Source organism: Dermacentor albipictus, unplaced genomic scaffold, assembly GCF_038994185.2.
Source record: "Dermacentor albipictus isolate Rhodes 1998 colony unplaced genomic scaffold, USDA_Dalb.pri_finalv2 scaffold_11, whole genome shotgun sequence".
NCBI classification, from domain to species: Eukaryota; Metazoa; Arthropoda; class Arachnida; order Ixodida; family Ixodidae; genus Dermacentor; species Dermacentor albipictus.
In genome coordinates this window covers 4,037,841-4,048,391 of record NW_027225565.1, presented here as the reverse complement: position 1 = coordinate 4,048,391, position 10,551 = coordinate 4,037,841, and the positions used below count along the sequence as shown (strand labels likewise).

At 44.6% G+C, this 10,551-nt stretch overlaps 1 protein-coding gene across 18 annotated transcripts in view; it reads left to right on the top strand.

Annotated features, from left to right (window-relative positions):
- Positions 1-204: 204 nt before the first annotated feature.
- The window catches only part of mask (multiple ankyrin repeats single KH domain), a 332,919-nt gene continuing 322,572 nt past the window's right edge, over positions 205-10,551 (top strand). For 11 of the 18 annotated variants that reach the window (XM_070528431.1, XM_070528441.1, XM_070528440.1 and 8 more), the window contains exon 1: positions 1,018-1,218. In XM_070528431.1, coding sequence (XP_070384532.1) covers positions 1,033-1,218 — 186 coding nt within the window. In that variant the 5' untranslated portion in view covers positions 1,018-1,032. Of the gene's footprint in view, positions 554-600; positions 736-1,017; positions 1,219-1,250; positions 1,617-1,716; positions 1,819-1,926; positions 1,945-10,551 lie in introns of those variants that run through there. The other 7 variants (XM_070528443.1, XM_070528438.1, XM_070528429.1 and 4 more) reach the window with 7 other exon arrangements.

Genomic DNA, 10,551 nt, shown 5'->3' with positions numbered 1-10,551 from the left:
AAAGGAGGCGTTGGTCTGGAGTTCCGTAGGTCGTGCTCACGATATCAAAAAAGCGCAGTTTCGTACGAAACTTGGTGTAATCTTACACAAATAATAATATTTATACGTAAATAAAATATATCTCAGCAAATTAATTGTTCAAAGAATAATCATAATATACTAAAAGAATATTTTTATGACAAATTTAAGTACGCAACTGTTTACATCCGGGATTTGGAGTGCAAATGCTTCAATGCTTTCATGGCCGCCTTTGCTGGCATGTAAATTGTTTGAATTATTCTCTGTAAATTGCGTGGCCATCTAGACTGTAATATAAAGTGTATCTTCGGAAAGTTGTAGGACTTGATGTGGGCCTGTCGGATGTGAGAAAAAAATGCAGAATGTAGTTCATGGAAATGCGTGTGATGCCGTGAGAGAGGAACCACAGGAGGTTAGTAAAGGACGTACAGGAACTAGCGATAATTTCGAGACGGGCCAGAGGCAGAGCTTGAATTCCCTGCATTCCAATTTTATGGCAGATTTAACCGAGAGTGACGACGACGAGGCATCCGAGGTAACCTTGCTTCCTTTCTCTTGTTATCTGCTCTTTGATCCCTGCGTGTGCGACTCACTTGTATGCGTGTGCCATGCGAAAAGAGAAAAAGAAATGCTGCTGCGATCGTTAGGCCTAGGAGGGCTTTTTCTGTCCCCGTCGCGTCAGCGAGCCGCTCGCCCCAGCATTTTTGCCTCGATGCGGTGAGTAGGGCCAGGGTCCCGGCCGGCTGTGCGGCAGTCACTGGTGGCGGGCGGTGAGCTTCTATCTCGAGCCGACGCGGCTTTCCGACTCTTCTGCGCTCATGTCGGGACTGGCGGCGGTAGCTTACGGGGCAGCACGAGGGTTGCGGTCACGGCGGCGCCAGCGCGGTACTCCGTGCTGTCGCCGGCCACGATCGCGACTCTGCTGTGCCGCGTGTGTTCCTTTAGCAGTGTATAGAATCGCGTTGCGCGTGCTGTGCGTGCGTGCCGCGTCAGTAAAAAAAAGAGGAAAACAATATGGGCCCGTCAGCAGAGGGTCTAGGCCTATCGTTTGCCGACCCCCCACCCTTCCCCCTTCATTTTTTCACCTCGGGATATTGCACCCTTCGGTCATTTCTCTCGGCAGCCTCGGCAACGGGGCATCGTGGCATTGTATTCAAAATTTTGGATTCATTGCTGCAACACGGCGCATGTGCCGGTACGGTGAGAGCAGTTGCAAGACGTTTTAGGACAGAGGAAGTCGGCCCCGTGCAGTGCCCTTTCGCGGATCTGAAATATCGGGAGCTTGGCGGAATGAGCGTTGGGGAGGGGGGCCTAGTACCGGGCGATGTTGCGCGGACGCCTATCGGACTCGTCAGCGCTGTAGCGTCCGAGGTAGGGCGCGCATCTCTTTTATTCACTGCTGTGCCTTCTGCCCGCGTCACGTTGCGAGACGCCGCCGAGCTGTGCCCCCGTCGAGAGTGAATGCCCGCTGCCAACGGACACAGACGGTAGCCAGTGCGGAATACTGTTTGTGTCCGTGGGGCTGCACAATTGGGCTGCATCACGGCCTCGTTACGCAGCACGTCTGGAAAATACGAGTTGCCCACTGTTTATTCTGAGTGAGTCTAACTGAATGATTACAGCATTGCACGTTTTTTTTTGCATAGTCCGTTCGCAGGCAAACAAGAACGCTACGAAGAGGAGGGGGAGGGTGATAGGGGAGGGGGCTACGTAGCGCTAGGCCTAAACCTTCGGGCAACGTGTATTGTGCGTTGTTCTTAAACCGCGTTAGGACGGCCGCAAGCCTGTGAACGGACTCGGGTGAGCTGGCCGGGTGCAGAAGGGTCACTTGTGTATGGTGTGGCATATCCGCAGTTGCGTATGCATGTGCGATCCGGCGTTGCTGCCGTCTCCTCGTGTCGGGTGGAGGTCCCAGAACTGCTTTGAGTACGTAGCTATGGGCCGCTTGCTCGCTAGTGTGCCGACAGTGCGTTGCCAGCCGTGCAATGGCCAGTGGGCACTCTGTGGCACTGTATAGTAGCGGTTCGCATCGGCCAGGTCGCTTCTTGCTCCCGTCCGTCAAACAGCGCGAGTCTGCCGCTAAACTCAGCCGCGCTGTCCGGCGGCGTTCGTACTACACACGCACTGCGACAAGAGTGCCCTAGCTCAGCGTTGACAAGCGGTCCTTAAGTAAGCGCGCAAGGTAGAGAAGCCATCTGTCTGTACGGCGCGCACGCATATGCTTCCGTTACGGGCCCGTCGTCTGCTGACGCGAGCACTCTTTTGAGAGTTGCTGCCATGTTTGTCGTCTACAAAGCCGTTGGTGAAACGCCATTCCACGGTTGCCGTTAGGGGTGCCCACTCTAGGCTCTTTAATGCATCTCAGTGTGCGATGGGAGCCTGCCGCCTCGCCTCCACGTGAACAGAAGTAATGCTTGCTGCTTTGTTTCTCTGATATTAAACTTGACAGGTGGTCCTCCTATATGACGTAGCGCGTATACTGCGATTCTTCAGTGATCACTTCTTTGAAGCTTGTAGTTAACAGCTGTGCGCGGCCTTGACTCATTGAGATTTTACCCGAGCGTGTTTGAATTACTTCGGAGAATTAGTGAACCTGAGTGGGTACTGTTCAACTGCTTGTTGCAATGATGCATTGATACGTTTCTTGCACAGGCGTTACTTAACTGGGCGCCTCTTGTTACAACAGTGTTATTGGTCTGATTGTTTTCCATGTCAGCACATTGGTCCAGCATATTTTGGCTGGCCGAATAGGCGAGCATAAAAATGCACATTGCACATTATTTCCCACATGTCAAGGCAGCATAATTTGAATTTCTAGTTCTTGAGAGGTATTATTCTTTTTGTGTGCTGTTATACAGTGACACTTGACAAGCCACTAAAATTTTGTTTTGGCCACTAAGTTTTGTTTTGCCTATTAAATGATCTTGTAAGTAGTGTAGAGAGTTGTAAAAGCAAGTGCGTTTTGAAGATAGTGCTGCAACTACTTGCGTGGTGCTATTTACATTGTATGTGGATAAAGTTGCCTATTAAATCTGTTCAACTATGATGTTTATATCAGATAGGTATTGACATTGAATATCCATTGATTTATGAGCAAGCTCTCATTGTGATGTTGGAATATTGTTCCCTGGGAGCCTTCTGTAAACTAACATTGGTGCGTTCTAGTGTTTTGCTCTCTGTTGAATAACCCGCAGTGGTTGCTTAGTGGCTATGGTGTTGGGATGCAAAGCATCAGGTCGTGGAATTCAATCCCGGCCATGGTGGCCGCATTTAAATGGGGGCGAAATGTGAGAACGCCTGTGTACTTAGATTTAGGTGCATATTAAAAGAACCCCAGGTGGCCTAAATTTCTGGAGTCTCCCACTATGGCGTGCCTCATAAACAGATCGTGGTTTTGGCACGTAAAACCCCCCCTTTTTTTTCTGTTGTGTAGAAACTAGGAGAAAATTTTATCAAAGTTGGGGTAGAATATCTATTGCATTGCTGGAATGTGCATACTGCTAATAGTTCTAGCACATGCGAAGACTTGTGTACACTCTTTAGTAGTAATCACACAGGCTTAAATTTTAAGGTTTGTGTTGACCAGCCACATGAGAAAAACTGTTAAATAAGGTGTCTGAATAGGCGTGATGCCTATTGGCTAGGTCACTGTTATTGATCAGCTTATTACAGTGGCAGTAGTGCATACTAAGGACTGTTGAGTGACCGGTGTCGGGTTCTTGCACGAGGAGTCTTGAGGATGTGTTGGAATCACATCTCTGTTGTTTCTTGATAAATGACTGGTGATGGATTGGTCTGCGTGATTATAGTATTCACTTTTTTAAACCTTGTGCCAAATTTTTGTGATTTTGCATGGTGATGTGTGCATGAGTGGTGATGCAATGGAGAAACGCATACATGGATGTATGCTTTTCTTCAATTTAATTTGCTTCTACGCTTACATGTATGGCAAGAATGTATATACAATGCATTCTTGTCGTTATTGCATCTGCACTTCAGGTTTTTCTGCTGTTAAGCATCGCTTTTAAAGGTTGAGTTGCTCAGCAAAGTGGGAGCTGTCTCAATGGGCTGCTGTGATTGCTGGTTTCCATAGCCTCTTGGTTTGCTTGCAAAGCATTTTGTCAGTGTGTGATGCTTTCATAAAAGTAGTTGTTTGAAAACACAGGGAGGATAAATGGTACACTGCTTGCAGTTTTCTGGTTGCTTAGACCTTACTTGTTTTTTATGCTTGCTGGCGTTTCTTGAATACGTGGGAAAAAAGTTCAGGCAATATTGAAAATATAAAGATAAAATGCCACCAATTAAATGAGGATCAGCGAACTCGGGAGCATTAATATAAATGTCAATCTTTTTCATTAGTAACATCAGTAGCCTGGAATTTTAAACGGTGTATGCAAAATTTGAAGTGCTGAATGTGATCGTAATGTGTCCATGAATAAAATGCTGCTGGAGAAAGTAATTTCATAACTTCACCTTGACTTGTTCATCTTTAAAAAAAGAGTGAACAAAATTAAGCCGGAACTGATTGGTAGCAGCTTTTCTCCTTATTTTCATAAAAATGTTGTATCACTAAAATGTTGTGTAGAAATTGAAGCAGTTAATTCTTGTGCAATATGTTCTTTCATGCATGAGTACCATGTCGCAAAGGGACTGACCACTTTCCAGAATGCATTGTGGGATGTTGATGGAAATGAAATGATCATGATTTATAGTGATAGAGTCCAGCACGCTGTTCGCGATGTAAATAGGAATTACAATTTTACTTTGGCAAAGAAAATCTCGCCCATTAGTAAGTTATGTGGCCTGGTGGTGAAGTCGTGGCACTTCGGTTGCGTTATATGAGATCACTGTACGCAAGTCAGCTGTTTAATGCATCATACTTACTGCTTAAAATTCCAGTTTGTGTATTATTAGGCTTTGGCACTATATACTTTAGTCTTGCGAAGTAAACAAAGTGCACGCTAATGAGCAACGCTGCCTTCGTGGGAACGAGTGGAGCAGCAGAGCTGTTTAGTGCATCGCGGTGCACATGAGGGCTGTTCCATGCGTGCGAGTTTGGAAGTTAGTATCCAGAGATCTGTGGTCTCTCTGAGATACAAAATGATATCGACGTATTGTGCTGTGAGTGAGTGCCAGCATTGCAATAATAGCGCTATTTGCATATCCTTCTACATAGGTTGACTTGGCTAAAAAAAGAAAAGCATGGCATTCGAGTTCAGCTTGTGTTACTTGGAGGGAGCTGTCGCTTGGGCACAGATTCAGATACAACCTGTTATTGTAAAAATAATGCAACACTTCATAAAGCATGAACAGGAACTTACCATGCTCGATAAACAAATTTACTTTCTTTTAGTTAAAGCCACACTTCTTGCCTGCTTCCTGCAAGTGCCAGCGTATAATGTTATCATGCTTGCACACCACTGTTTTCCAGCATGTTTCTTGTGCATGACTACATCCTCAATGCAGATAAGAAAATTCTGGTATAAATTGTTCTATGGCGTTTTCTGCATTACCGCTGTATGATTGCACACTCAGACCAGTAAGCTTTCTGTTGCAATAAAAAAACTGGCGCAATAAAAATTGCTTGTTAGTCCCTTCACGACATTTGTGACCTGGTGGCTATGCAAAGATGTTAGTTATAAGTCCATTTTGAAATGGAATGTTAGTCATCACTTGTACTTGTTTCTTTAATCCTACTGTCATTCTTCAGTTGATTATTACTCGAAATTATTTGCAGGAAGTTTGGTTCCTTGTTTGAAAAGAACTGGGCACTGGTGATTTGGCATAGTTCTCTGTAGGTGTTGCATAAACCTTTTTATTCACAACCATGTTTAAATAGCACATTTCTTTCATGAAGACAAAAAAGATGTAATCGAATTGTGACATTATTGAAGAAAAAAAAAAGTCTATTAAGGCAAAAGTTTACAAAGACGTGATATTGGTTTGGCTGTTGTAACTGTTCATTGTACATACAGATTGCCAAAGGTAAGGATTTCTGTAGTCCTACTGAGTTAAGCGGGTGTGTAAAGGTATTCCGGATATTTGAGCATGGTGTGGGATTGGGATTGGGGGGGGGGGTGCATACTCAGCTGTTTAGAAATTCAGTTGTACTTCGTCTGTGAGTACATCAGTAGTAATACGTTGTGTCGGCATAAGTTAAAACATCAACAGGAAATAACTGATCACAATGCCTCTTATTGCATAATGACATGTGACACATGTATTCACTGTGGCCAGTTTCTAAGCATGGTGCAGGCCCAAGTGTATGTTTCAGTCTGAACTAAGCCATCGTTACAAATGTACTGGGACCTGCAAGTGAAAAAAAAAGATTTGGAGTAGTTTTTGAATTAATGTGCTTGAATTTATGCCGATAGTACAGCTACTGTCAAACTTGACTCAAATTAATTGCGGCTTAGCTTCCAACAAACAGTAATAAGCAAATGAATGCTCTGGAAGGAAGAAGAATTAAGCTAGCACATTAAAGGCAACCCAGCCAGAAAACACTAGCACCCTTTGCAGGAGAAACAAAATGGCTCCTAAGGTGTGTTTACGTCAAGTATGATTGGGACTAGCCAAGTTAACGTCGGGACCTCTGCAGTTTCAAAATGAGGGTTGTAAGCTGTATCAGTGTTTATTTTTTTCATTTTAGCGTTGTTGTAGGGGATTCAGTTGAAGCTATATATTTACATTTTGAGGCTTTAATTTGTTTAACCTATTTAGACACTTCTTCCGTGTGTTTTTTTTACTTCAAACTGAAAAGGGAGGAATATGTTTTATTTGCATTTCTTAACTCTGCTTTAACTGAAGAAGGTTAGTATTTTCAACAGCAGCACAATGGAGGAAAAAATAAATGCAGGTGATTATGCTCTAGTGTTGTTTACTTTTGTAAATTCATTTCATGAGAGCAATGCATACTTGGGATTGAATTGGCACACAATGACACATGTGCTAAAGGTGGTTTCAGCAAGGATCAAAATGAAGGGTTTCTTGCACAAGAGCTGTGCAAGGGCTTGTCAAGATGCGCCACTCACTTTGCTTGCATGTTATGCATGTATAATATCTATCCCTTCCGGTAGTGAGCTAGATATTACCTTTATAGGGAGTGGTTGCTACATTTTCTTAGGTTAATTGTGTAGTGCTATTGGTATATATGTATGTATTGGTATATATGAAAAAAAAAAGCCAGAAATGTTATTTCTAGATAGAACCTGCAGCAGTGGCAAATTTTATTGAAGAAAGGTTTGGCAGCTCTATGTCAATAATGCTGGTTACATTGAAATTACTTAAACTTTAAGCGGTTATGCTCGTGGGGAATTCCAGCAGCCAATTTCGAGCACCTTTTGCATAGGAATGGATATTCTTTTTTTGTCAGTTTCAGGTAAGACAGCAGTTTCGGGAGGTAATTGTCATCTTGCATTGTGAATTGAAAGAGCATGCATTCATACGAGTTCGCCACTAGTATTCACCATTTGTCATTAAGTTGTGCCCACTGTGACTGGGTTTTGTTGTGCTTTGTTGTTGGATATGGTAACTATAACTGTTGACTATTTTATTTGTAACGGCTTCATCGTACGGTGCAGGAGGTTTGATATGTCTTGAACGGAAGCTTTCAGGGAAAAGATGATTCCTTCTTTGGCACATCATAACTGTCATGCTAGTGGGGTTTAACGAAAGACACAGTATGTCATTCTACTTGCCTTTCCAGGTGCCCTAGCAAAACTGAAGTATTAAATGTAAATAATGCTGAATTCAGTAGCACCTCAATTGTTAAACTTTCCTGGTCAGAATTTTTTAGTCAAGTGAAAATTTTGTATTATGTGCATGTGAACAAGTCACACACACACACAAAAAAAGTTCTGTAGATTTTGGCAATGTATCTAAGGTTTGTCTTATAAACACTTAGACATATTCAAGGCATTGTAAAGTGGCACAACATTCTTCAGACTTCCTAATAGACAATCACAATGATGGGATTATCTGGCCACAAATTATTTAAGGCCATTTTTAGGTATCCCTAGGCATGTTATATATATCAGGCAGCAGACTCTAAATATAGTGTGTGATGAGGCACGTGGACGTTTGTGAAATTTCAAGGAGAGCTATATTTATCTGTGGCACAGAATAGACATATTATTTTCGCATTGATGTCGAATATTTCCTGCAAAGCCTTACAATTCCTAAAAGAATCATTGGGCCAAGGCTGTGATTTTGTAGAGATACCTTTTCACAATGCGAATGCCTTTGAGTGCCTTTCGCATTCGTGAGTGGCTGCATTCATTGCTCTGTCTGAGGTGGAGCGTCTCTTGAGTACTCACGAATGCAAAAAGCGCTGAAAGGCATTAGCATCGGAAAAGGCATCGCTATAAAGGTGCGGCCCAGAAAGGGTTAAAGCTAAACTCGTACAGGATAACCAGTGGCTTTTTGTATCACTGGGATGTTGCCTATTTTTTCAGCGCAAGGAAAGACAGACAGACAGAAAAACTTTATTCGTAGCAAGTGAATTTGGACTACTCTGGGTCCCTGGACCACCGCACGGTCCCACACTACGTTGAGACGTTCATGTTCCTTTTGTTCAGGATGTCGGCAGCCCGAGCCACCGCAGTAAGCTGTGATGTTACGGGACGAGAGCAGGACCTCCCAGTCCTCCCTGCTTGAGTTGGAGGGCTGTCCCTGTGGGGGAGAATGAGCAGGGCAGCCAAAAAGGATGTGGGAGAGTGTGGCGTGAGGGTCGCCGCATAGGGAGCATGTAGGGGAGATGCCACAGTAGTGGGATAGCAGCTGAGGGGATGGGAGAGAGCGGGTCTGGAGGTGTCTCCAGAGGATCTTTTGGTAGTGGGTCAGGGAGGGGTGGGAAGAAGGGTAAGTCTGATGGTTCAAACGGGGATTTTGCGTGAACTCCGCAAAGCTGTGCGCCTGCTCCCTCGAGAAACTCGGATCGAGGCTGTCATGAGCCCGGCAAATTAGACATTGGGCTGATTTATCGGCAGCCTCTTTTCTGGGGTTCCCAGAGTGAGCCGGCACCCACCGGAGCTCTACCCTGCATGGTAAATTTTGGGTGGGGATGTTCAACAAGTTCCAGGCAGGGTTGTAAATTCTGCCTCTGGCAAAGTTGGACAAAGCAGTCTTTGAATTGCTGAAGATGTATTCAGCATCCGAAAGGGCTAAGGCGATGGCCGTCTCCTCTGCCTCCTCAGGTGTGTAGAGCCTGAGGGAAGATGGTGAGCTAGGGGTCGGGGTTGGGTTGTAAGCAACTGCTACAGCTTTATGCGTTGTACGTGCGGCGTCTACCTAAATGGCTTTCTCGACTTGTTCGTAATACTTGCGGAGGGCATTTGCGCGAGCTACACGACAAGAGATGTGATACTGGGGATGAACGTTTCGAGGAAGGGGTTTCACTACCAGGGGTGTTTGAATGTGTCGAGGAATGGCCATAAGGGTTGACTGATTAGCGGGTATGTTGATGCGAAGGGAGGCGAGGATATGGTGGCCAGTGGCGCTCGCGGCAAGTGTTAAGTACTGCTTCTGAAGGTGTGCCTCAACTAGTCGGGAAGCGTGTTATGCATGCTTAGTGCAAGGAGTTTGGCAGTGCTTGTACTGCGGGGTAGGTTTAGGGCTGCCTTAGTTCAAAGGCGGATCATGGCATTCACGCGCTTGGTTTCTGTGCGGTTCAGCTCGAGACATGGAGTGGCGTACAGGATGCGGCTAAGCGTAAAAGCATGTACAACTTTCCTGTTCCGGCCACGGCAGCCGCATTTCGATGGGGGCGAAATGCGACAACACCCGCGTACTTAGATTTAGGTGCACGCTAAAAGATCCCCAGGTGGTCAAAATTTCCGGAGTCCCCCACTACGGCGTGCCTCATAATCAGAAAGTGGTTTTGGCACGTAAAACCCCATAATTTTTTTTTTATGTCATGAGTGCACCATTTTGTTGGTGTCTGGAGCTCAAATTGCCCAAATTGAGCGATGTGCGACGTCCATGATGTGAATGGCTGGATGCGTAAGTGAATTGGGGCTCTTTCATCCTTCCAGTTGCCAGTCTTCCACTTCATGTTTTAGAGCTTGGAACATAGTTATTGGTTAGAACCTTGGGTTGGGGAGTCTGCTCAAATTGTTTCACTTAGAAACAAACTATAAAGTTTGCCAGGCACAATATGTATGCAGTCACAGATAAGCGGGGCAATGTCCTTGGCAGTTTTATTGATATACTAAAGGTAGCAGAGGAATTCTGTATTAGTATATAGGGCCCAGAACAGCTATGTAACCTTGGTGAGATCCAATCTCTAAGAAGTTCAGTATGTTACTGAATGTGATGTTAGAATTGCTTTTCAAGATACGTTGAGGAGAAAAGCGGCTATATAAGGTGGAATAAATGTAAGATGTGATAAACGGTGGCAAGGATATTACACTCTAAAAGCTTGTGACCCTTTGATTCATGAGGCCTTGCATATAGCGTGTACGAGAGACATGAAAGGATGCTAACATGATATTGATTGATAAGAAATGAGGTGTTCAAGACCTAAAGAATTACGAG